This window comes from Camarhynchus parvulus, chromosome 29 (assembly GCF_901933205.1).
Source record: "Camarhynchus parvulus chromosome 29, STF_HiC, whole genome shotgun sequence".
NCBI classification, from domain to species: Eukaryota; Metazoa; Chordata; class Aves; order Passeriformes; family Thraupidae; genus Camarhynchus; species Camarhynchus parvulus.
The window spans coordinates 2,677,469-2,703,717 of record NC_044599.1 but is presented as its reverse complement, the minus strand read 5'-3'; the positions used below and the strand labels follow the sequence as shown (position 1 = coordinate 2,703,717).

Sequence of the window (26,249 nt, the reverse complement as noted above, 5' to 3'; positions counted from 1 at the left end):
AGAATTTTTTGGTCTGGTTGGGTTTCTTTTTGCCCGGTCAGAGATTTTTTGGTCTGGTTGTGAGTTTTTTGTCTGGTTGGGGTTTTATGTGTCTGACTGGGGTTTTTTGGTCTGGTTGGGGTTTTTTAAATCTGGACGGGATTTTTTGGTCTCGTTGGAATTTTTTACATCTGACTGGGTTTTTTTGGTCTGGTTGGGTTTTTTTTTTGTGTCTGGGTTTTTTTTTGGTCTGGTTGAGTTTTTTTGGGGGTTGTTTTAGAAGGAAGGAAGATAAGGGGAAGGCATCACTTCTGCTCATCGCTGCAGCCGCGGAGGGGCCGGAGCATTTCCATTCCCTGCCCAGTACCTGTCCCTGGACATGTGTGGCAGGAGGACAGGACATGTGCGGGGTAAAACCCAGGGCAGAAGGAGCAGGAACGTTCCAGCGTTCTGGCAGAGCCTCTGTGCAGCAGGAATTGCTGGGGGCAGCTCCTGACGCAGCACACGCGGCATTCCCAGCGAGATGGGAGATACCAGCTCCTATCTGCAGCAGGGATCACTCTTGGAATGAGAGCAAAAGGGCCCTTATCTCCCTGGGGAGCTTTACAGCCCCAGATCAGCCAGCTGAGCCCCAAACAGGGAATGTGAGCGGGGCACGGTGGAAAGTTACCTGAGCACATCCAGGGCCCGCGCTGACATTCCCGTTTGGGGGAGGAGAAATGGAGAGCAGCCAGGGAGAGGGACATCGCTGCTCCATTGGCCTCAGCCCCTGGAAATAACCCCTTGGGAACCCACATTTGGAGCAGCCAGGACGGTTCTGTGAGGTGTCAGAGCCTCAGGGCGGGTCACAGGATCCCATTTCCCACATGGAATGGCATTTCCCAGCATGGAAACTCAGCCTCCTCCAGCTCTTCTCTGCCATTTCCTGAAATATTCCTTCCCTGGGATCCCAAATCCCCCCGTGAGGAGCCACACTCCAAAGAGAAGCAGCACAGTCCCCTGGGTGGGATCCAAGGGATGGGAAGGGAAGGGAAGGGAAGGGAAGGGAAGGGAAGGGAAGGGAAGGGAAGGGAAGGGAAGGGAAGGGAAGGGAAGGGAAGGGAAGGGAAGGGAAGGGAAGGGAAGGGAAGGGAAGGGAAGGGAAGGGAAGGGAAGGGAAGGGAAGGGAAGGGCACTCAGCTGGGTGCAAGGGATCCAGGGGAATTTTTCCTGCAGTGGCACCAGGGATGACCTCAGAGAGCTGCACGTCCTGAACAAACAGGTTCCCCGTGCCTGGAGCACTGAAATCCAGCTACGTGATCCCACACTCCACCTTTCCAACAGCAGGAGTCACCAGGAATAGCACAGAGGCCACCAAGCTCCCATGGATTGTGGGGAACAGGGCAATGCCAGGATTCCCCAAGGCTTTTCCCTCGGCTCAGCTGCTGTTCCTGCCAGGATCTCACCAAACTCCCTGCTCTGCTGCCCTCTCTGCTGTTTGGTCACAGCTTTCACCCCGTGATGGGCAGCACTCAGAGGGCACCTCCAGCAGCCCCTGGCGCCAGGAAGGTCCCAGCTCCTGCCCCAGCCTCCGGACTGGGCTGGGCTGGGTGGGACTGGGGGGAGCAGAAGGGACACGACACTGAAGCCCTGCTTGGCTCTCTGGGTCACAAAGGCCTGGCAGCAAATGTACAAAGCTGCAGGAGGGGCCCGGGGCCCCTCAGATGGACCAGAAAGGGAGGGATTGGGTCAGGCTGGTGGGTTTGAACCCTTTCACCTCTGCTTTTCAATTTAACCCCTCACATTTGCCAGCACGGGGAGCATCCTGCCCCGCTGCCCTCACTCCTGGCTGGAGCCAAAGAACTGCAGGAAGAAGGAGAAGATGTAGATGATGTCCAGGTAGATGTTGAGGGCTCCAAAGATGTATTCCTCGGGGCTCAGCGAGTACCGGCGGTTCCCCATCAGCATCTGCGTGTCCAGGGCCAGGAACTGCAAGGGAAGGGAGGAAACCCTGGGACAGTGACAGGGAGGTTTGGCCCAGGGAGGCAAGAAGGGCTCTGATGACAGGAGAAGTCCCCTGGATTGGGGTGCAGCCCCTTTTTATGTGCTGTAGCCACAATTTAAGAGCTCAGAACATGGCACTGAATGAGCTGTAATTTTCCCCTTCCCTCATTTCCCTCCTGACAATCAAACCCCGAGTGCAGCTCCCACTCCAGGCCCTCTTCCCTCACGCTTCCTCCATCCCAGGGCCAGCTCTGGAGCCACCCTCCCTCCTCCTCCTCCTCATCCCAGAGCCCACAACTTGTTATTCCCACACTTCCCTCGGGTGGGAAACACCCGCCAGGGAATGAGGCGGTCACAGGGTGGCCTGACCCCAACAGGATACGGAGCAGCCAGAAATCCCAGGTGTGACTGAAATCCACCATTTTCTCCTCCCTCCCTTTCCTCCTTCTGCCATCCTGCTGTCCCTCACGGGCCCAGAGCTCTCCAGGGCTGCACCATCCTCCAGAGATGCTCCTTTATCCCCCCAGAACAAATCCCAGCCGAGCTGCCCTGGCAGGGCCAGGCCCAGGCTCTGACTGATGTTTATGGGGCAATTATCAGATGTTGAAGCCTCCTTGTATTTTACAGAGGGATCTTGAGCCATGAATCAGGGCCGGGCTCCCCGCGCTCCCTTGGAGTGACTTTTATGGGTGATAAAGGCAATTGCTCAACTGCTCCCATTCCCAACGTGCCCAATGGGCACCGCCTCGGAGCCAGGGCAGCCCCGGGCTGAGCGCCGGTCCCGGGAGCACCGGGAGCACCGGGAGCACCGGGCACTCCGCAGGCACTGCCCCGGGAGCACCGGGAGCACCGGGCACTCCGCAGGCACTGCCCCGGCCCCGAGGGCACCGGGCACTCCGCGGGCACTGCCCCGGCCCCGGGGGCACCGGGCATCTCTCCATGCACTGCCCCGGGAGCACCTGGAATTCTGCAGGCACTGCCCTGGGAGCACCGGGCACTCCGCGGGCACTGCCCCGGCCCCGGGGGCACCGGGCATCTCTCCATGCACTGCCCCGGGAGCACCGGGAATTCTGCAGGCACTGCCCCGGCCCCGGGAGCACCGGGCACTCCGCAGGCACTGCCCCGGGAGCACCGGGCACTCCGCAGGCACCTGATCCCCGGCTGGATCCCAGCGCAGGAACCGGGACTCGCTCGGGAAGGGGCTCTGGGGATGGACCCCCGGCACCAAGCCAAGCCTTCCCTTGGAGGAGCTGCCCAGCTCCGGGGCTTTTCCCGCCTGTGTAAACCTTCCTAATGCCTCTTAATCCCCAATCTCAGCCTTCTCTGGTTTTCTGCACCTCTGCGAGCCAAACTCATCCCGAACCTTGGCTCGCTCTCACCCGACCAGCCCCGACTCGACCGTGCAGCCTCATCCCTGGATCCGCTCGCTCGCGGGGCTCTGCGAGCTCAGCTCTGCGTGCTCCGCTCCAGAGGCACCTCTGGCCTGTCCCTGATCCCTGCAGAGCAATCCAGCCAGGATTGCTCACCCCGCACAGCCTGGCACTCACACCATGCCCTGCGCCGGCACCGGCACGGCACCGGCACCGGCTCCCACCGGGATCGCTGCTCCGGGGCCGCCCCGAGCTCTGCAATCCCGGCCCCGGCTCCCTGCGAGGCTCTAATCCCTGTCCTGGCTTCAATCCCTGTGCCGGCTCCAGCTCCTTTCCCCGGTTCCCTGCCAGGCTCTGGTCCCTGCCCCAGCTCCCCGCGAGGCTCCATCCCCACCAGGCTCCAGCTCCTTTCCCCCGCTGTTCTCCCTGCCAGGTTCCAGCTCCTTTCCCCGCTGTTTTCCCCTGCCAGGCCCCAGGAGCAGCCACTCACCATGGTGAAGATCCCAGCCCCGAGCAGAGCGTAGATCGCGTGGAGCCACGGGACCTGCAGGACACGGACACAGGGACACAGGGACACATGGACATGGACACACGGACATGGACACATGGACATGGACAGGGACACATGGACAGGGACACATGGACAGGGACACACGGACACAGGGACACACGGACGACAGGGACACACGGACAGGGACACATAGGGACACGGACACAGGGACACATGGACAGGGACACACGGACACAGGGACACATGGACACATGGACACACACAGGGACACACGGACAGGGACACATGGACACACGGACACACACAGGGACACACGGACAGGGACACATGGACACAGCCGTCAGAGCTGCACAGATTGGGCTGTGCAGGATTTCCCTCCCCTTGCACTCGGCTCCCAGCTGGAGGGGAAAGGTGGGAGAGGCCCCGAAAGCCCAGGCAGGGTTTGCAGCACTCCCAGCTCGTGCAGTGCCCTGGGAATGTTCGTGTGGCACAGCGCAGGGCACGGGGCCTTGGACCCTCCCTCCCTGAGCCCTTGTGTCCATTTAGCTCCTGAACTTCTCCATCAGCTGCTCCTTATTGCAAACAGCCCTTGGCCCCAGCACCTGTCCTGTGGAAATCATGGGATCCTGGAATGGTTTGGGTGGGAAGGGACCTTAAAGCCCATCCAACCCCACCCTTGCCATGAGCAGGGCACCTTCCACTACCCCAGGCTGCTCCAAGCCCTGTCCAACCTGGCCTTGGGCACTTCCAGGGGTGGGGAAGTCCCTGTCCCAGCACTCTCGTGATGGAACACTCTGGAGCACCCCCAGAATGGATTTATTACCCAAACACAGCTGATCCCACTGGAAGAAACACCAAATATTCCAAGATCTGGAGCCAGCCTGAGGGAACAGTTGGATCTGTGTCAGGGGAGGTTTGGGTTGGTTATTGGGAAAAGGTTCTTCCTCCACTGGAACAGCTCCCCAGGGCTGCCAGAGCTCCAGGAGCATTTGCACAATGCCCAGGCACCAGGTGGGACTGTTGGGATGTCCTGGGCAGGGCCAGGAGTTGGGCTGGGTGACCCTGGTGTGTCCCTCCCCCTTCGGGACACTCCATGATTCTGATTAACAAGCACAATTTAAATATACTCATCAGAGGGAGTCACAGGGGGGATTTCACTGGAACTGGGAGCAAAGCTCAGCCCCTGCTGTGCCCAGGGGAACCAGGAGGCCCCAAGATTTGAGCTCTGCAGGTGCTGGGTGTTAGTCCTGAGTCCAAGTCCTGCCATGAGCTTGGGACAGAGTTTAATGTGCTCATTTCCCTGGTTTTACTGAGGGAAACTGAGGCAGCTGTGCTCAGGTGAGACCCCATTGGCACCCAGGGCGTCCCAGCAGAGGTGGAGCTTGGATGTGTTGGGATGAGTCCAGAGGGGGCCATGGAGCTGATCCAGGGCTGGAGCCAGGCTGGGAGGGCTGGGGGTGCTCACCTGGAGAGGAGAAGCTCCAGGGAGAGCTCAGAGCCCCTTCTGGTGCCTAAAGGGGCTCCAGGAGAGCTGGAGAGGGACTGGGGACCAGGGATGGAGGGACAGGACACAGGGAAAGGCTTCCACTGATGGGTGGGATATTGGGAAGGAATTCCTCCCTGTGAGGGTGGGGAGGCCCTGGGATGGATTTCTCAGAGAAGTTCCAGCTGCCCCTGGGTCCCTGGCAGTGCCCAAGGCCAGGCTGGAGCACCTGGGACAGTGGGAGGTGTCCCTGCCATGACAGGGAGTGGGATGGGATGGGATGGGATGGGATGGGCTTTGAGGTCCCTCCCAACCAAAATCATTCCATGATTCCACCACCAGGAACAGCAGGAAATGTCTCTAGCCCTGGGCCATCCTTGTATCCCAGGGTCCCTCTCTCCCACGACCCCAGCTCTCCCATCCCTCCATGGGGGTTCCCACCCATTGTCAGGGAGCTGGCCCCCCCCTCCCAGCACGCCCAGTTTGGCCCAGTTTGGCCCAGTTTGGCCCAGTTTGGCCCAGCTATCACTCACGTATTGGTAGGGCAGGATGACAGCCAGGACCAGCCCCCCCAGGAACAGCACCATGAGCAGCACGAAGAGAACGCCCTGGTACGAGGTGAAGTCGAACTGCAGAGGGGAGGAGGAAGGGGTTTCTGTTCCAGGGGCGGCACCGGGGGGAGCCCCAGATGCCACCCCTGAGCTGACACCCAGGCCCTGAGGAAGGATTTCTCCTTCCCTGGAAAATGGCCTTCAAAACGGCCTCCACTCGCACTTGCCAATCATACAGTGCCAAGCTAGAAATGGGCAAACTTTGCTGGATTTCTCCAAAACTAAAGCTGCCAGCACCTAGGAGCCTGCAAGTCCTTCGAGCCCCAAACCTCACCTTTAATCTGATACCCAGACCCTGGGGAAATGACTTCTTTTTCCCATGTTAAATGGCCTCCATTTGCAGCAACTCGCTCTGGCTGACAAGGCGGGGCCAAGCTGGAAATTGGTAAACTTTTCTGGATTTCTCCAAAACTAAACCTGTCAGCAACCAGGACCCTGCAAGTCCTTCGAGCCCCAAACACCACCTCTGAGCTGATACCCAGACCCTGGGGAAATGACTTCTTTTTCCCACGGAAAATGCCTCCTTTCGCCACTTCCCTGCAACCATGTGGTCCAAGCTAGAAATTGGCAAACTTTTCTGGATTTCTCCAAAACTAAAGCTGCCACCAAAGAGCCCTGCAAGTCTTGAGCCCTAAAGGCCACCTCTGAGCTGATACCCAGACCCGGGGAAATACTTCTTTTCCCATGGAAATGGTCTCTGTTTGCGGCCACTGCCTGGCCAAGGAGGCAAGTGAGAAATTGGCAAACTTGGCTGGACTTCTCCAAAACTAAAGCTGCCACCAAGGAGACCCTGCAAGTCCTTTGAGCCCCAAATGCCACCTTCATCTGACCCCAACCCTGGGGAAATGACTTCTCTTTCCTGGAAAATGGCCTCCCATGCACCACTGCACTTGCCAATAATATGGTGCCAAGTGAGAATTCTGTATTTCTCCAAAACTAAAGCTGCCATCAAGGAGGACCCTGCGAATCCTTTGAGCCCTAAAGGCCACCTCTGAACTGATCCCCAGACCCTGGGGAAATGACATTTTCCATGGGAAATGGCTTCCGTTTGAGCACTGGCCTGCCAACAGGGCGGGCAGCTGAATTGGCAAAATTTGCTGGATTCCAAAACTGAAGCTGCCACCAAGGAGGCCCTCAATCCTTAGACCCCACACCCCACTACAACCCTGGAGACTTTTGATGAAAAGCTTTGCAGTACGCTCTGGCAACAAGAGTGCAAGTGAGAATTCAAACTTGATTTCTCCAAAACTAAAGCTGCCAGCAACTTGGACCCTGCAAGTGCTTAGAGCCCCAAACACCACCTTTAAGCTGACACCCAGACCCTGGAGAAATGACTTCTTTTTCCCATGGAAAATGGTCTCCCTCTGTGGGCACTCAGCCGAGCCAACACTGGGCGGTCCAAGCTTGAAATTGGCAAACTTGCTGGATTTCTCCAAACAAAGCTGCCAGCAACCAGGCCCTGCAAGTCCTTAGAGCCCCAAATACCACCTCTGAGCTGATACCCAGACCCTGGGGAAATGACTTCTTTTTCCCACGGAAAATGGCCTCCATTTGCGGCCACTTGCCCTGGCAGACCATGTGGTGCCAAGCTAGAAATTGGCAAACTTTTCTGGATTTCTCCAAAACTAAAGCTGCCACCAAAGAGGACCCTGCAAGTCCTTCGAGCCCTAAAGGCCACCTCTGAGCTGATACCCAGACCCTGGGGAAATGACTTCTTTTTCCCATGGGAAATGATCTCTGTTTGCGGCCACTCGCTCGGGCCAAGAAGGCAGTGTCAAGTGAGAAATTGGCAAACTTGGCTGGACTTCTCCAAAACTAAAGCTGCCACCAAGTAGGACCCTGCAAGTCCTTTGAGCCCCAAATGCCACCTTTCATCTGATCCCCAGACCCTGGGGAAATGACTTCTCTTTCCCTGGAAAATGGCCTCCCATTGCATCCACTCGCACTTGCCAATAATACGGTGCCAAGTGAGAATTCTGTATTTCTCCAAAACTAAAGCTGCCATCAAGGAGGACCCTGCGAATCCTTTGAGCCCTAAAGGCCACCTCTGAGCTGATCCCCAGACCCTGGGGAAATGACATTTTTCCCATGGGAAATGGCTTCCGTTTGAGGCCACTGGCCCTGGCCAACAGGGCGGGGCCAAGCTTGAAATTGGCAAAATTTGCTGGATTTCTCCAAAACTGAAGCTGCCACCAAGGAGGACCCTGCAAGTCCTTAGAGCCCCACAGGCCACCTTTAATCTGACCCCCAGACCCTGGAGACTTTTGCCCATGGAAAATGGCTTCCATTTGCAGTCACTTGCTCTGGCCAACAAGGCAGTGTCAAGTGAGAAATTGGCAAACTTGGCTGGATTTCTCCAAAACTAAAGCTGCCACCAAGGAGGACCCTGCAAGTGCTTAGAGCCCCAAACACCACCTTTAAGCTGACACCCAGACCCTGGGGAAATGACTTCTTTTTCCCATGGAAAATGGTCTCCCTCTGTGGGCACTCAGCCGAGCCAACACTGGGCAGGGCCAAGCTTGAAATTGGCAAACTTGGCTGGATTTCTCCAAAACTAAAGCTGCCAGCAACCAGAACCCTGCAAGTCCTTCGAGCCCCAAACACCACCTCTGAGCTGATACCCAGATCCTGGGGAAATGACTTCTTTTTCTCATAGAAAATGATCTCTGTTTGTGGCCACTCACTCTTGCCAATAATATGGTGCCAAGCTCGAAATTGGCAAATTTTGCTGAATTTCTCCAAAAGTGAGGCTGACAGAGCCCAGGACCCTGCAAGGCCTTTGACCCCCAGGCCCTGGGTACTGCAGGGACAGGTTTAGGGCTGGGTTTGACGCTGCTGCAGCTCCTGAGTCCCCCTGGGACCCACCCGGGGCTGGTTCTGCCTCTCCCGCCCAGCCTGCACCCCCTGCCCTGAGCCAGCGCCCCCAAATCCCCTCAGTGCCGCAGGGAAGGGCTCGGGTCCCGCCAAAGGAATCCCAAACCCATCACACACCAGTGCCCTCCTGTGTCCCACAGCCCAAGCCTCTGAAAGTCCCAGTTTACCACCCTGCAGCCTCTGCCAGCCCCTCCGACATCCCTGGCACATCCCGATCCTCCAAAAATCCCAGACTGTTCCCACACATCAGCATCCTCCACTCCCACGTGCATTTGTGGCACACCCCAATCCACAAAAAAAAAATCCCATTTTATTCCCATATATCAGCATCTTTAGCCCCCCAATCCACAAAAAAATCTCATTTTATTCCCATAAATCACCATCTTCTAGTCCCCACCCCAATCCATTAAAAAAAAAATCTCATTTTATTCCCATAAATCACCATCTTCTAGCCCCCACCCCAATCCACAAAAAATCTCCTTTTATTCCCATTTATCACCATTTTCTAGCCCCACTTCCATCCCAGCCACGTCCCTCCCTCGCACATGTCCTGCTCCACTCCAACCTGCTGGTGCCATCCCCACATCCCTGGGGCTGGCCCCGTTTCCAGAGCCCTCCAGACCCCCCCAGCTCCCCCCTGTCCTGCCCCAGTGTCCCCTCCCCGAGGGATGTCCCCACCTTGCTCTGGAAGCTGAAGATGGTGACAGACAGACAGACCAGGGCCGTGATCCCCAGGCACAGCAGCACCGACTTGGTGTTGTAGTAGCTGCAAAATGACCAGGAAAATCAAATTAGGTTCATTCCCGGGGATGGGAAAGGGGATTCAGACAGGCAGGAGCTGGGCAAGGAATCCTACGGGCACAAACAGCGCTGGAATTATCAACATTCCACACTAATGGTAGAAAAGGAAGGATGGAAAAAAGGCTGGATGGGTTTTCCTGCTGTTTTGAAGGATGGAGGTGTCACTATCGGACATGCAAGAATGCAAGCACACCACGGTTCTCCAGGTGAAGGAAGAAAGAGGAAGTTTATTCTCTGACTCTAACATTTATAGTTTTCCAAAAGTGACAGTGGATTGGAGGGTGATAGGGACACCTCTCCAATGACACTGGTCAAACTAGCAGTCTATCAACTTTCTCCTCTTCTATAAAAGAAGACAAAACAATTAGTTATTTACAGAAAGTGTTTGGAAAAGTTCACCACGAGAATGTCCATATCAAAAAGCTTAGAAGATCTTAAAAAACTAAAGTGACATGGAGGGAAGGCAGGAGGGTCCATCTGGGCTTCCCAGAGCTTTGGAGCAGCTCCAAGTCCACCAATGCCACTGTCCATGAACAGACAGGGAATGGGGAAGGTCCTGACTGGGAGGTAACAAACCCAGGGTGACAAAAGTCCCCACAGCATGAGGGGAAACCAAAGGAGCAGCCCGGGCTCCTGCCCAGTCTGGCCTTTGGAAAAGGAGGGGTTGGAGCAGGGCCAGGGGCTGCAGGCTCAGGCTGGAATGGTTTCCAGGCTGGATCAGGATTTTGGCTGCAGCGCAGGCTCAGCCCGTGGAAAAGCCAGTCCTGCTCTCCCTGGGGGATTTGTGTGCAGCCTCTGGAGTTTTCCCCTGAAGCTGCTGAGGCCAGGGATTTCTTTGTCCCAGTCCATCCATCACCCAGCCTGGATCATGGCTCTCTCTCCAGGCTCCCACACGAGCCAGGAGCAGATTTCAGATTTCCTGCTGCAAATGAGCAGGAGGGAGCAGGCTGTGGGATACAAACTCCTGAAACTGCTGGAACAAAACCCTTGGCTCACTGCAGCCCCCCCTGCCTGGGACCTGCCCAGTGAGAAATGGGGATCAGTGAGTGGTCGCCTCCAGCCCCTGCAGTGCTGCCCCTCCAGGGCTCTCCTGCAGTGTTTGGGATGTGGAATCCCCCAGTGCTGCCTCCCTTGGGACAGGGACAGGCCTTGGGAACCTTCCCTGGAAAGTTTCCCCGAGGGAAGCTCCAGCTTTGTGTGGCTGCTGGGAGCCCCAGAGAGCTCAGGTACCTCAGGAACAGGGAATGTTTTCAGGAAGAGACAGGACACAGGGCAGTGCCCAACCCACCTGGAGAGCATGGCAGTGAGATAGGCCATGGACAGGGTCTGGGGAAAACACAGCCAGGTTAGTGCCCCCCTGCCCCGGAGCAGACACCAGGAAATCCCTCAGTCCCAGGGAACAGGGCAGGGGAGCCTCCCAGGCTCGCAGGAGAAGGAGCTTGGGCAGCATTTGGACCCCTCCAGTGACTGATGGGCACAGGAGAGGGCAGAGGGAGGGCAAATGGCACGGGGGGAGCCCCTGCTCCTGCATCCGTCCCGCACAGGAGCCAGCTGCCATCCCAGCTGCCCTCCCAGCTCCCATCCCAGCTCCCATCCTACATCCCAGCTGCCATCCCAGCTGCCATCCCAGCTGCCATCCTACATCCCAGCTGCCATCCCAGCTCCCCTCCCAGCTGCCCTCCCAGCTGCCCTCCCAGCTGCCATCTCAGCTCCCATCCTACATCCCAGCTGCCATCCTACATTTCAGCTCCCATCCCTGCTCCATTCCAGCTCCACTCCCACATCCCAGCTGCCCTCCCAGCTGCCATCTCAGCTCCCATCCCAGCTCCCATCCTACATCCCAGTTGCCATCCCAGCTGCCATCCCAGCTGCCATCTCAGCTCCCATCTCAGCTCCCATCCTACATCCCAACTGCCATCCCAGCTCCCCTCCCAGCTCCCATCCCAGCTCCCATCCCAGCTGCCATCCCACATCCCAGTTCCCACCCAGGTTCCCACCCCGGTTCCATCCCAGCACACCCCAGCTCCAATCCCAGCTCCCATCCCAGTTCCCACCCCAGTTCCCACCCCAGTTCCCATCCCAGCTCCCACCCCAGCTCCCAGCAGACCCCACAGATTATTTTTTGCTATTTTTTAACAATGAGAGGCTCCCTTTCTTCCCAGCTTCTCCCATCCCAGTGCAAGCACAGCTCCTCAGCCCAAGCCCAGGACAAGAAGGGGATGAAATTCCCACTTTTCCCCAGGAATTCCAGCCTTGTCCTGGGCACCACTCTGACCCCAGGGCAGATGTTGGCCAGATGTGCCACTCACAAAGATGCTGAGCAGGATCAGATTCCATGGGAAGTATCTCCTGCAAAGCAAACAGGAGTCAGTCAGGTGGGGCTGTGCCAGGGAACCCCTGACCATGGGGTAATTAGGGACAGTGAGGGTAATTAATGGCCATTAATGACCCTGATGGGTAATTAATGCCCATGCTGGTAATTAGTGCCCTGTGCACAATGCTGGGGCAGTGCAGGGCACAGTCACCCTGCTGGGGGCCCCAGGACATTTGGGGTCCTCCTGGGCCAGCAGGACAGAGGTCCCCAGGATATTCCTGCTCCCCTGGGAGCTGACAAGAGCATCCTCTGGAATGTTTCACCCCCAGAATCCCAGAGCTGCAAACGGGGCGGCGCTGCCACATTGCTCTTCACAGAGAAAAGCAAGGCACAGTTCTTCCCAAGGATTTCTGAGATTCGCATTCTCTGAACCTCAGAGAAAGGGAAAACACGAAATCACAAAATCACTTTGCTGTGCCTGTGTAGAATGCAATTTGGGGATTGTTTACCCAAAGTGAGGATGTTTTGTTTCCTTGGCCTGTCGGGGCCAGGTGTGTGTGTGTCTCAGGGCCAGGTGTGTGTGTGTCAGGGCCAGGTGTGTGTGTGTGTGTCAGGACTGAGGGTGACAATCTGTGATTCTGTGCAGGGTAAGCATTGTGTGCAGAGTGAGTGCTTGGCAGATTCAGTTTAGATGAAATGTATACAGTATAGTATAATAAAGTAATTAATATATATATATAAATTACTTTATATATAAAGTAATTAATTAGCCTTCTGCTATCCATGGAGTCAGACGGATCATTGCTCCTTCATCAGGGCCCTCATGGCATCGCTGCAGGGCAGCTCCTGCTGGAAGCCACAGCTGCAATTGGACTCCTGAGCTGCAGCAACCCAAGGCCTGGAACAGCTGTTTCCAGCATCTGGACCAGGTTCCCCAGAGCAGCTGTGGCTGCCCCTGGATCCCTGGAAGTGTCCAAGGCCAGGACAGCGGAGCACTGCGGGACAGTGGGAGGTGTCCCTGCCATGGCACTGGGTGGGCTTTAAGGTCCTTTCCAACCCCAACCATTCCACAATCCCATGGAAACACAGCAGCTGCATCCCTGCCCCGCAACAGGGCTGGAAACCTGAGGAAAACATTCCTGCTGCCTTCCCAGGCTGTCCCAGACCCCAAAGCATCCCCTCCTCACCTGGGCCCGGAGCAGCAGGCGAGGATCAGGTAGGTGACGAAGAAAACGGCGCTGCCAGGAGAGAGAGAGGGAGAGGTCAGGGGGGAAAAACAGCCTGGGAGGGTGGAGCAGGGGGTGGGATGGAATTCCCTGGAAAAGCAGCCTGGGATGGTGGAGCAGGGGGAAATTCCCTGGAAAAGCAGCCTGGGATGGTGGAGCAGGAGGGAATTCCCTGGAAAAGCAGCCTGGGAGAGTGGAATTCCCTGGGATGGAATTGCCTGAAAAAGCAGCCTGGGATGGAATTCCCTGGAAAACCAGTCTGGGATGGTGGAGCGGGAGGGAATTCCCTGGGGTGGAATTCCCTGGAAAACCAGCCTGGGATGGGGATGTTGGAAATGCAAACACCCAGCAGGCTGGATCAGGCTGGTTCCCACCCCAGGTCCCTCTCACTGAGCTCCTTCCTGCCCTCAGGAGCCTCCTCTGCCTGTGCCCATCCCCAGGGTGGCACAAAACATCCCTGGAGAAGCTGAGGGCAGGATCTGGAGCAGGGCACCCAAACGTGCCAGTGACAAACAGGGCAGGAGCTGGGGTGGTGTTGGCTCTGAGGAAATGTTCCTTCATGGAAAGGGAGGTCAGGCTTTGGGAGGGGCGGCCCAGGCAGTGGTGCAATCCCACCCTTGGAAGTGACCAAAAGCCTTTGGAAGTAGCACTGGGGGCATTCAGATCTGAGCACTGATTGGTTTGACCACAGCCTCCCAAAAACCTCACTTATCAACCCAGGACACTTGGTCAGTGGTGAGGGGAGGCTTGGTGTTGGACTCCATGGTCTCCAGGGGCTTTTCCCACCTTCACGATTCCAAGATTCCATGTCTCTGGGAGTTTCTCACATGGAGATGCCAGGTTTGCCCCTCCTTTCCAGGTTTGCCCCTCATTTCCAGGTTTGCCCCTCCTTTCCAGGTTTGTCATCATTTCCAGGTTTGCCCCTCCTTTCCAGGTTTGTCATCATTTCCAGGTTTGCCCCTCATTTCCAAACCCTTTCCAGCCTGGGGGTGTCAAGGCTGGAGGTTCTTAAACCAAGGGCTGGCAAAGCAGCCGGGCTCAGGCAGGGCTGGAAGGGCTCTGCTGGAGGAGGGAGCTGCTCCCATGGCACATCCCTCCAGAAATGGGAATTTTTGGGAATTTTCCATTCCTGGAAGTGCCCAAGGCCAGGCTGGACAGGGACTGGAGAAACCTGGGACAGTGGGAGGTGTCCCTGCCCATGGCAGGGGTGGCACTGGGTGGACTTGAGGGTTCCTCCAACCCAACCCATTCCAGGACTCCACTGCTGGAGAGCTTGAGGAAGAGCCCAGGGCAGGGAAGGGCCTAGGGCAGGAGGATCCATTCAGAAAGGGGCTCAGGGACAAGACCAGGGTAGGAGGATCCATTCAGAAAGGGGCTCAGGGACAAGCCCAGGGCAGCAGGATCCTCCTGGCTCAGCAGAGCCCAGGGTGCTGTGGCTGCCCAGCCCCGCCCAGGTCCTGGCAGGTTTCAGGTTTTACCTCCCAGCATTTGAGCCTGTCCGAGCACAGCAGCCCCAGAGCTGCAGCAGGCAGAGCTGAAGGAGGCTCTCCTGCTCTCCTGCCCACAGCTGGGTGTTTTTCCAGGCTCTGGGAGCTGCTCCCCCCGGGGCAGCAGTTCTGGGTGCGCCGATGGCTCCGATAGCCACTGACCCTCGGCCAGGGCAGGGAGGTGACGGCAGAGCCCCGGGCCACGAGGGCACAGAGATAAACCCAGGCCCAGCTCTCCCACTGGGAAACCAGGAAAGCCCAGTGGGAGCAGCCTGGACACGGCTGAGCAGCTGGGAAGAGACTGTCGGGAGCACCGAGCCAGCAGGGCCATCCATCCCTGGCTGCTCTGGATTTATTCCCACTGAGGTGCCATCCCAGCAGTGGGAAAACGTCCTGGGGCTCCCAGGTTATATTACAGAGCTCTCTGGTTGGGAAGGAGACCCAGGCACAGAGCAGGAAAAACCTTTGGAGACACTGGAATGAAGGGAAGGGCTTGGCTCACTGAGCAGTGAAAAAACAGAAAAAATTAAAGTCATGGAATGGCCTGGGAGGGAAGGGACATTAAAATCCATCCCATCCCATCCCTGCCATGGCAGGGACACCTCCCTCTATCCCAGGTGCTCCAGCCGGGCCATGGGCACTGCCAGGGATCCAGGGGCAGCCCCAGCTGCTCTGGGAAATCCATCCCAGCCCACCCCACCCTCCCAGGGAACAATTCCTGCCCAATCTCCCATCCATCTCTGCCCTCTGGAAGCCGTTCCCTGTGTCCTGTCCCTCCATCCCTTGTCCCCAGTCCCTCTCCAGCTCTCCTGGAGCCCCTTCGGGCCAGGAAGGGGCTCTGAGCTCTCCCTGCAGTGAGGGGAGCACCCCCAGCTCTCCCAGCCCGGCCCCAGAGGGGCTCCAGCCCTGCAGCAGCTCCGGGGCCTCCTCTGGGCTCTCTCCTCATCCTCCCTGTGCGGGAGCCCAGGGCTGGAGCAGCTCGGCAGGTGGGGTCTCACCTGGGCACAGGGGGACAATGACCAGGGGGGAATTTCCTGCAGGACAGAACCCCCCCAGCTGCCCCAGGGGTGTTCCTCCTGGCAAACAGGAGGGAATAAACTCCATCCGGGCAGGGAGCTGGAAGAGGTGACCCCAGAGGCCAAGGTGGGGAGCTGAGCAGGGCTGAGGCTCCTCCCCCTGTCCCCTGGGACGTGACAGTGCCTCTCCAAGCCCAGTCTCCCTCTGGAGCACCTGTGGTTCCCTCCTGGTGCCCCGGAGCTCCATGGCTGCTGTTTGGAGGGTTCTCCCAGGTTACATAAGCCTGTGTCTCATCTGCTGATTTGGGTGTGAACTGATTAAAGCTGAGTTCACCTCACACTCAATGAGCAGCACTGACCCCGCCAGCAGCCTGGAAAGCACGGAGCCAGGAGGTGCCAGCACCTGGGAGCTCCATTCTGGGCAGGCTGGGGGAACCAAGGAACGGAATCCCAGCCACAGGGCTCTGGGATGGAGCCCCAGGAGTAACAGCCCCACCCAGACATGGCCAGGAACATCCCAACACCTCCAAATCCACCCCACTGGATGTTATGTAATGGAAACCTGACAACCACCTGGCTTCCAAGGGGAAAATCCCAAAATTCAGCCTCCATGGTCCCTGAACATCCTTCCAGGTGTCAGATATGGGGCTCTGCAGTGCTGCAAGGAGGCCTCTGGAGCTTCCCAGGGGACCTTCCCAAAGTGAACTCTCTAAGGTACCCTGGACATCCCCCCAGGTCTCACTAGGAGTTTCTGTTTCCCTGGAAACTCCCCAGCTTTCTCTGGCTTTCTGCAGGAAATATTCAGGTATTTCTTTCCACCCTGGTTTCTGGGGCCAGTTTTTGGGGAAGTGTTTGGGGTTCTCTTCTCAGGTGTCTCTTGCTCAGTCAGGTGAGATTTCCCACCTGCTCACCTCTGGATTGGTGCCCAGAGCAGCTGGGGCTGCCCCTGGGTCCCTGGCGGTGCCCAAGGCCAGGTTGGACATGGGGGCTGGGAGCAGCTGGGATGGTGGGAGGGGTCCCTGCCCAGCCAGGGGAGGCACTGGAGGCTTTGAGGTCCCTCCCAACCCAACCCAACCCAACCCAACCCATTCCATGATTCCGTGACCTTCCCCAGTTGCCCCTGGGCACTTTGGAGTGATGCTTCACATGCAGGACACTGTTGGAGACCCTTCCCACATCCCCACAGCCCCACCCAGGCTGTCTGGAGCGCACAAGGCCACAGGAAAAGCCAGGGATACTCACTAGGAAGCCCAGTACCAGGCAGAGTGGGTCTGGATGTAGCCCTTGACTGGTTCACTGCAAGACAAGGAAAGGTCCTGAGCAGGGAGAACCCAGGCCCTCAGCGCTCCCTGCTCACTGAACCCAGGAACAGCCCGAGCAGGGGATTAAAACCCAGCCCTGGGCGAATCCTCTCGGCAGCCTGAGCCTGTGGAGAGGAATTCCAGCTGCCAGGTGGGAAGGGCAGCGCTGGTCCCCCAGTTCCACACCGGAGCTGGCTGGGAATGGCTCCCACAGGGGATTAGGGAGCCCAAATCCTCAGGCTGGCACTGATCCATTATTTATTCTGGAGGCAACATGAGCCACACACACCCAGAGCGCTCGGTCATCCGAGCTGGGAGCTGGAGAGGGGGATGAGCAGGGGAGAGAAGGCAGCCCCTGGGGCTGGGATCTGGTAACTCCCACAGGGAAAACCCAGCAGCCACTGCCAGGGGCAGCAGCCCTGGGGATCACCCAGGATGGGAGATCCAAACCAGAGCATGGGTGGGAATGGGGGCAAAAGGACTGAGGCACCTCTGAGTGTTCCCTCAGCTTTGCTTTTCTATTGGAATAGTCAGAAAGAATCCACAGGGAAAAGCCAGCAGCCGCTGCCAAGGGCAGCAGCCCTGGGGATCACCCAGGATGGAAGATCCAACCCCGAGCGTGGGTGCGAATGGGGCAAAAAGGACTGAGGGAGCTCTGAGTGTTCCCTCAGCTTTGCTTTTCTCTTGGAATAGTCAGAAAGAATCCAAGTGTGACACAACCCCCAGGAACCTGCCCAGGGCCCGCTCCCAGGGGGCCCAGCACCCACCAGAAGGTGAAGAAAGCCACGATGACAACGGTGACCAGGAGCTGGACCATCAGGATGGCGTACACCTGCAGCGAGAGGTGGTGACCCATGGACCCCAGAATCCAGCAGAGCCAGCCCCTCCAGGGGCCGGGGGTTCAGCTGTGCCAGCCGCGAGGGCGAGGGACGTGTCCCTGCCTCACCTTCCTGATGAACACCCTGCGCACGTTGCGGTCGTCCCAGCTGAAGGTGGTGAGCAGCTCCGTGTCCCCCGGGTACCCCCCGCTGCCGTAGCTGGGGCTGGTGCCTGCAGGGAGGCCAAAGGAGCAGCTCCCACCCAAATCCCCCCAGCCGTGGGACCTGAGCCCAGGGAACCATCACAGCTCAATTTGGTGCCCAAAATCCCCAGAGGTTCCTTGTGGCCAAATCCCAAATCCCCCCAGCTGTGGGACCTGAGCCCAGGGAGCCATCTCAGCTCCGTTTGGTGCCCAAAATCCCCAGACGTTCCTTGTGGCCAAATCCCAAATTCCACCCCCAGCTGTGGGACCTGAGCTCAGGGAGCCATCTCAGCTCAATTTGGCACCCAAAATCCCCAGACGTTCCTTGTGGCTTTCACATTCTCTGAAAAAAAAATCCCTTCGCCCAGGATTTTTTGCCTGGGAAGCTGAGAAGCCTCAGAGAAAAGGAAAACAATTCTTATCTCAATTGCTTCTCCGGTGTTTTGCTCATGTGGAATGTGTTTGGAGATTGTTTACCCACAGGTGATTGTTTGATTGGGAATCTGATGTGAATTGTTTTGACTCTTTGGCCAATTGGTGCCAAGCTGTGTCGGGGCTCTGGAAAGAGTCAGGAGTTTTCATTATTTTCTTTTTAGCATTTAGTGAGTATCCTTTCTGTATTCTTTCGTGTAGTATAGTTTAATAGTCTTTAATATAATATAGTATAATAAAATAATAAATTAGCCTTGTGAGAGCATGGAGTCAGATCCATCATTTCTCTCTGCCACGGGGGTCCAGGACATGAACATCAGACAGCACCCAACACCTCCAGGACCTTCCCAACCCTCCATGCCCACTCTGATTCCCTGTTTCCCTCGGCTGAGGTAACACTTCCCAGGCTGGAACCGTTCTCCAGGCAGCACAAAGAATTTTTAATTCCACTCTCTATTTTAAAAAGGGCCTTTCCTGTGCCATTCACATCCTCTGAAAGAATTTTTTCGCCCAGGATTTTTCTCCTGGGAAGCTGAGAAGCCTCAGATACAAAGGAAAACAATTCTTATTTCATTTGCTTCTCCTGTGTTGTGCTCGTGTGGAATGTGTTTGGAGATTGTTCACCCACAGGTGATTGTTTCATTGGGTTCTGGTGTGAACTGTTTTGACTCTTTGGCCAATCAGGGCCAAGCTGTGTCGGGACTCTGGAAAGAGTCAGGAGTTTTCATTATTATCTTTCTACCATTTAGTAAGTATCTTTTCTGTATTCTTTAGTATAGTTATATTATAGATTATATTAAATATATATATTATATAACTATAGTATTCTTTAATATAATATATTAAAGAATATTGTTATAAGAATAATAATATTAAAGAATATAAATACATTATTCTTTAGTATAGTTCTATTATATATTATATTAAAATACAGTATTCTTTAATATAATATATTAAAGAAAATTAATGTTAGAATATTAATATTAAAGAATGTTAAATATATTATTCTTTAGTATAGTTCTATTATATATTATATTAAAATACAGTATTCTTTAATATAATATAGTATAATAAAGTAATAAATTAGCCTTCTGAGAACATGGAGTCAGATTCATCATTCCTGCCTTCACTGGGGCATTTCCCAGCAAATACAAAACTTCCTCTGCTCCCTTCCCACTCCTGCTGCTCCTCAAGACCATCCCTGGGAACAGAGGGGGAACATTCCCACAAACCATCCCAACACCAGGCTGATCCCTGTGTGAGCAAACACCAAAGCTTCCACAGCAATGGGAGGGCCGGGATCAGCCCTTGCTCTCCTTCCACTGGATGTTAAAGCATCCCCAGAGCAGCTGTGACTCAGCATTCCCAGGGGAGCAGCTGTGACTCAGCATTCCCAGGGGAGCAGGAGGAGTCCCTCGCTGCTCTCCTGAGCTGTGTTTGCATCGTGGCTTTGTCAACAACGTCCCTGCTCGGAGAGCAGCTCCTGGCGGCTCCCTGAGTCCATCCCTCAGCCCCATTTCCAGGCAGGGGCTCAGGAAACAGTTAAGCACCGAGCCTGGAAAAGGAGAAAACAGCTCCAATGCTACCAGTGAGAAAAACCTTCCCCCGAACCCTCAAATCCCTGCACAAGTCATCTCTGCTATGCCAAAACTGGAACAGAAGCTCCGGTTGCTGGTTTTCCCTTCCCCATCCCTGGCAGTGCCCAAGGCCAGGCTGGATGGGGCTTGGAGCAGCCTGGGGCAGGAGGAGGTGTCCCTGCCATGGCAGGGGTGGCCCTGGATGCACTCAAAGGTCCCATCCCACCCAAACCATTCCGTGACTCCACGACCACTCTGTGCCCTCTCTGCTTCCCTCCTGTGTCACTGAAGTCCCCCCTGCTGGGTTTCCACAGAAGGATTTTTGTGTGATTTTCCTGCTTTACATTCCTGTCCCTGCCTGGTCCACAGACACCTCCCCTCCTCCCAAAGCTTCTGAGCTCAGGGGTGCCCAAATCCTTCGGGAAGATGGAACAGAGACCCTCTCAATCTCAGAGCAGGCACCAGGAGAGCCAAACTCAAGGTCCTGATCCTGATTTTCTCCTGTTTTCCTGGTTAAAGCTGCTCATTCAAAATGCAGGAGCCTCACTTAGGTGCCCCCAGTAGGAAATAAGTCCCTGCTGCTGTTCTGTTGTCAACAAATCCCTTGGTCCTTCCTTCCTGCCCCACTGGAGCTGAACCTCCTGCGTGTTCTCCTGGATCCCTCATCGGTCCCAGAGTACCTGGGCAGGGAGAGTCCCTGGGAATTCCAGGTCTTCTGCACCAAAGCAATCCCAGCCCCTAAACAACACCCAGCTGGCCCCTAAACACCCAATTGGCCCCTAAACACCCAACTGGCCCCTAAACTTCCAGCTGGCCCCTAAACACCCAACTGGCCCTAAACAACAAATTGTCCCCTAAACACCAAATTAGCCCCTAAACACCAAATTGGCTCCTAAATACCAAATTGTCCCCTAAACACCAAATTAGCCCCTAAACACCAAATTAGCCCCTAAACACTAAACTGGCACCTAAACACCCAACTGGCCCTAAACACCACATTAGCCCCTAAACACCAAATTAGCCCCTAAACACCCAACTGGCCCCTAAACACCAAATTGGCCCTGAATGCCCAGCTGGCACCTCAATGCCTGGAGGAACTGAAGGGTTTTACCCTCCTCCCTCCCTCCCTCCCTGCCAGCATCCAGAGGGTTCCATCCTCCTCCCTCCCGGTGTCCCCACATCTGTCCCCCCGTCCAAGGCCACAGCAGGACGGTGTGTCCCGAGTTCATGGTCACAGAAACAGCCCCAAACCCACATCCCTTCTCTCCAGGTGCTCCCAGTCAGGTGTGAGACATCCCATAGAGTGGGTCTGGCTTCCCACCTGGAGCCCCAAACCACCCCATCCCACCCCCTAAACCCAAATATCCCATATCACCCCTAAACCCCAAATACTCCATCCCACCCCCTAAACCCAAATATCCCATATCACCCCTAAACCCCAAATACTCCATCCCACCCCCTAAACCCCAAATATCCCATATCACCCCTAAACCCCAAATACCCCATCCCACCCCCTAAACCCCAAATATCCCATCCCACCCCCTAAACCCAAATACCCCATCCCACCCCCTAAACCCCAAATACCCCATCTCACCCCATTTAGGCCTCACCCACCCAAATTCATTGCAAGAGCAGAAAATTCCAGATGATGCCCAGAGGCACCTGGGGGGATTTATCCTGTTCCTCAGGGGAAAGGCTGAGAAACCATCAGAATGTGCGGGCACAGACACACCAGGGGAGGTTTTCACTCCTTCCCCTTCCCCAAGCACCCCGTCCCTGCAGCTGGACACAACAGGCAGCAAAGGATGGAGCAGGGCAAGAGCTCAGGAGTCCCTAAATCCCATAATTGCAGCGTTTTCTCTGGCTGGAGCTGGGCTGAGTGAGCACTTGGCCACCCCCAGGGTCACTTCCCAGCCACCCCAGCCTGCTCCAGCCCCATTTCCAAGCCTACAGCCATTCCCTGGGCACAGCCAGGGCTCTGTCCTTTGCTACAGCTCAGCAGCAGTTCCAGGGAGCTTCTGGTGCTGGAAAAGCTGCTGGTTTGCCCAGGAATGGCCACGAGGATGCTGGAACAATCCAGCCTTTGGCTCCAGCCGTGTCCCAGCCTCCCTGGCTCTGCCAGCAGCTGCCAACAGCCACACTGGGGGCTGTGACACCGCTTGTGACACCAATTGTGCCACCTCAGCTGCTCTGAGGGCTGAGCAGGAGCTGCAGGAGGGGGTGGGGGGATCCCTGCAGCTGCTCCAGGACTTTCCCTCCAGCCCCAGGAGCTGGGATCTCCCAGGGCAGCGAGCTGGGAATGGGGATTTCTCCCACATGGGACTGGGAAGGTGTTTACTCCCTCGTGAGTTCTCTGGGATGGCTGGAATGGCTTTTATTCACAGATACAGACTTTTATCTGCAGGTGGAGACTTATGTGTAGATGGAGACTTTTATGTGTAGATGGAGACTTTTGTACATTGATAGAGACTCTCCTGTGCAGACAGAGGCTCACAGCTCTGCCCAAGGCCAAACTGCGCACCACATCCCTGCTCCTCCTCTTGTCCTTGCTGCTCCTTTTATCCAGGTCCCCTCTCATCCCTGCTCCCCCTCTCATCCCTGCTCCTCCTCTTATCCAAGTCCCCCTCTTATCCCTGCTCCCCTTCTCATCCCTGCTCCCCCTCTTATCCAGGTCCCCTCTCATCCCTGCTCCCCCTCTGATCCCTTCTCCCCCTCTCATCCCTGCTCCCCCTCTCCTCTCCATCTTGGGGGATCTCTGCCCCTCTCCCGGGGCCCACCCCAGCCCATCCATGGAAGGACTTACTGGGATCCACGTACGCCCAGCTGGGGTGGAGTGGGGCTGCGGGCGGGGCAGGAAAAGCCCTGGCTTTCATCCCTTCTCCCGCTGTGGCCTCCTCGTAGGACGGGGGAGCCGGGGGGGCTGTGGCATTGTCCTTCTTGTCCCCCTGCCCCTCAGAGCTCGGGGGTTTGCTGTTCACAGAGAGCTGCACAGAGAGGGGCAAGGAGAGAGACAGAGATGAGTAAAAGCATCCCAGAAACTGCCCTGGATGAGAAGCTGGAACAGATGGGCTCTGCAAGAGGGGTCAGGAACTGGGAGACGTGGGAACTGGGAGCCACGGGAACTGGGAGCCACGGGAACTGGGAGCCACAGGAACTGGGAGCCGCGGGAACTGGGAGCCACAGGAACTGGGAGCCACAGGAACTGGGAGCCACGGGAACTGGGAGCCACGGGAACTGGGAGCCGCGGGAACTGGGAGGCACGGGAACTGGGAGCCCTGGGAACTGGGAGCCACGGGAACTGGGAGCCATGGGAACTGGGAGCCACAGGAACTGGGAGCCACGGGAACTGGGAGCCACAGGAACTGGGAGCCCTGGGAACTGGGAGCCACAGGAACTGGGAGCCATGGGAACTGGGAGCCACAGGAACTGGGAGCCACGGGAACTGGGAGCCACAGGAACTGGGAGCCATGGGAACTGGGAGCCACAGGAACTGGGAGCAATGGGAACTGGGAGCCACAGGAACTGGGAGCCACGGGAACTGGGAGCCACGGGAACTGGGAGCCACAGGAACTGGGAGCCATGGGAACTGGGAGCCACAGGAACTGGGAGCAATGGGAACTGGGAGCCACAGGAACTGGGAGCCACGGGAACTGGGAGCCACGGGAACTGGGAGCCACAGGAACTGGGAGCCATGGGAACTGGGAGCCACAGGAACTGGGAGCAATGGGAACTGGGAGCCACAGGAACTGGGAGCCATGGGAACTAGGAGGCACGGGAACTGGGAGCCACGGGAACTGGGAGCCAAAGGAACTGGGAGCAATGGGAACTGGGAGCAATGGGAACTGGGAGCCACTGGAACTGGGAGCCAAAGGAACTGGGAGTCCAGGAACTGGGAGCCAAAGGAACTGGGAGCCAAAGGAACTGGGAGCAATGGGAACTGGGAGCAATGGGAACTGGGAGCAATGGGAACTGGGAGCCAAAGGAACTGGGAGCAATGGGAACTGGGAGCAATGGGAACTGGGAGCAATGGGAACTGGGAGCCAAAGGAACTGGGAGCAATGGGAACTGGGAGCCACGGGAACTGGGAGCCAAAGGAACTGGGAGCCAAAGGAACTGGGAGTCCAGGAACTGGGAGCCACAGGAACTGGGAGTCACGGGAACTGGGAGCCACGGGAACTGGGAGCCCCCCAGCCATTCCGGGGGGCTGGGCACGGACCCATCCCTGCACCCCGGGAAGGGCATCCATGGCTGAGGGGAGATGGGAAGGCCCTGGAGGTGCTCATTGGGATGAGAAGTTCCAGGCAGGGAGGTCTGAGGGGAGACCCAGAGCCCCCACGGTGCCTCGGGCTCAACGTGACACCAAAAACATGCAAGGAATTCTCTGCTTCTCATCAAACTCCCTACACTGCTCCTTAAAAAGAGCTTTCAGATCCTGGGCAGAAAATCCCTGACATCTTCATTCCCGTTTACCCCATTTTGAGTCAGCTGCTCCCAGGAATTCTCTGGTTTGGCCCTCCAGAATTTTCTCCTCTGTGCCCGTGTGGAGGCTCAGCTGTGCTGCTTCCCAGCATTCCAAGGAGCCGGGACTGCAGCAAGGAGCCAACCTGGGGCCACCTGAGCGCTCTCCTCTCCTTGGGAACCTGATCCCTTTAACCTCCCAGCTGGGCTGGGGTAGATAAAGTGCCAGGACAACTCTGCTCCCCGAGGAGGAGCCAGCTCAGCCCAGGAGCGGTGTCCCCACAGCTCGGGGGGGCTGCAGAGGCAATGAACCCCAAAACAGGGGGGCTTTAACAGGGCCGAGTGAGGAGGGCTCCAGCTGAAGGGGCCACGGGCCCTGAAACACAGCAGGGCCGGGCTGGGATGAGCCCCGCGGGCAGATCGGCTGTGCCACCTCCCCTGGCAGCCCCCAGGGACAGCCCTTCCCTGCCCTTCCCTGTCCTTCCCTGTCCCTTGGGTTTAGGGGGCCGAGATCCTGCGAGCCCCCTCCCCACCCCCCCGATATCCAGGGAGATCCAGAGGGATGGAGCTGCATCCAGAGCGTTGCCATGGCGATGGTGCATGAGCTGGCAGAGGATCCACAACCCCCCCTCCTCGGTCTGAGAGCACTGGAGAGCCCCAAAATCCCCAAAACCCCCAAAATCCCGAGCCCTCGGGCCGGGCAGGAGGTGCTGCCGGGTGGGGACAGGGGTGGGACAGCACAAGCAGCTCACGGAGCCCTCCGAAACCCGGGATGTGGAGGGCACAGGGGGGTAAAACGGCCACAGCTCCGGTCCAACGGGGTTTGAGCCATGCATCCATCACCCCTAAACCAGCCCGATCCCCAAACCAACCCCAAACCGGCCTCCAATCCCAAAACCACCCCTAAACCAGCCCCCCAACCCCCAAGCCAGCCCCCAACCCCCAAGCCAGCCCCCAGCCCCTTTCACCCCCATGGCAGGTTCCGTGCACGGGTACCCCGCTCCCCTTGCACCCATCGCTCTGTTCCTAAATCCCTTCGTGTTCCCAAACCCCCTCCCTGCGCCGCTCTTTGCCCTCCGAACGCGCCGTTATGCAACAGAGACGGGCTCGCCCGGCCTCGCTCGTACCTTCCCCTGGGTCATGGCTGCTGCCTGCCCCGGGCACGGATCGGGATGGATCTGGGGGCCCTTCCAGCCCTTCTCCCGCGGCTGTGGGGCCGGACGCGGCCGCCGCAGCCCCCGCAGCCCCGCAGCGCTGCCTTCGCTGCCAGCAGCGTCCCCGAGCAGCGGGCGATGCAGGCAGGGAGGGAGGCAGGGCTGTACCACTGCCCGCCCGGAGAGCAGGGGAGCCGGCAGGGGAGAGAGGGACGGGGGGGATGGAGAGAGGGGTGGGATGGGATGGGATGGGATGGGATGGGATGGGATGGGATGGGATGGGATGGGATGGGATGGGATGGGATGGGGAGAGGGTCAGGATGGGGGAGATGGAGAGAAGGTCGGGATGGGGGAGATGGAGGGAGGGTCAGGATGGGGAAAGGATTGGGATGAAGAGAGGGTCGGGATGGAGAGAGGAGCAGGATGGGGGGGATGCAGGGATGGGTTTAGGGAGGGAGAGGAAACAGAGTTGGGGTGATGAGGAGGATGCAGGGATGGGATGGGATGGGATGGGATGGGATGCGATGGGATGCGATGGGATGCGATGGGATGGGATGCGATGCGATGGGATGCAATGAGGAGGATGCAGGGATGGATTAGGGAGGATGCAGGGTTATGGAGGATGCAGGATGGGGAGGATGCAGGGATGGG

At 57.2% G+C, this 26,249-nt stretch overlaps 1 protein-coding gene across 2 annotated transcripts; it reads right to left on the bottom strand.

Annotated features, from left to right (window-relative positions):
* Positions 1-1,054: 1,054 nt before the first annotated feature.
* Positions 1,055-25,722, bottom strand: FAIM2 (Fas apoptotic inhibitory molecule 2). 2 transcript variants are annotated; one of them, XM_030967116.1, is made up of 12 exons: positions 25,572-25,722; positions 22,790-22,970; positions 17,903-18,006; positions 17,724-17,788; positions 16,898-16,951; positions 13,114-13,164; positions 11,922-11,961; positions 10,901-10,938; positions 9,490-9,577; positions 5,860-5,955; positions 3,823-3,876; positions 1,055-1,947 (listed from the first exon to the last, which is right to left on the bottom strand). In XM_030967116.1, exons 1-12 carry the CDS (start codon positions 25,584-25,586, stop codon positions 1,798-1,800), a joined length of 936 nt encoding a protein of 311 aa, XP_030822976.1. In that variant the 5' UTR covers positions 25,587-25,722; the 3' UTR covers positions 1,055-1,797. The 2 variants fall into 2 exon arrangements, with proteins under 2 accessions (XP_030822976.1, XP_030822975.1); XM_030967115.1 differs by lacking the exon at positions 10,901-10,938.
* Positions 25,723-26,249: the final 527 nt, after the last annotated feature.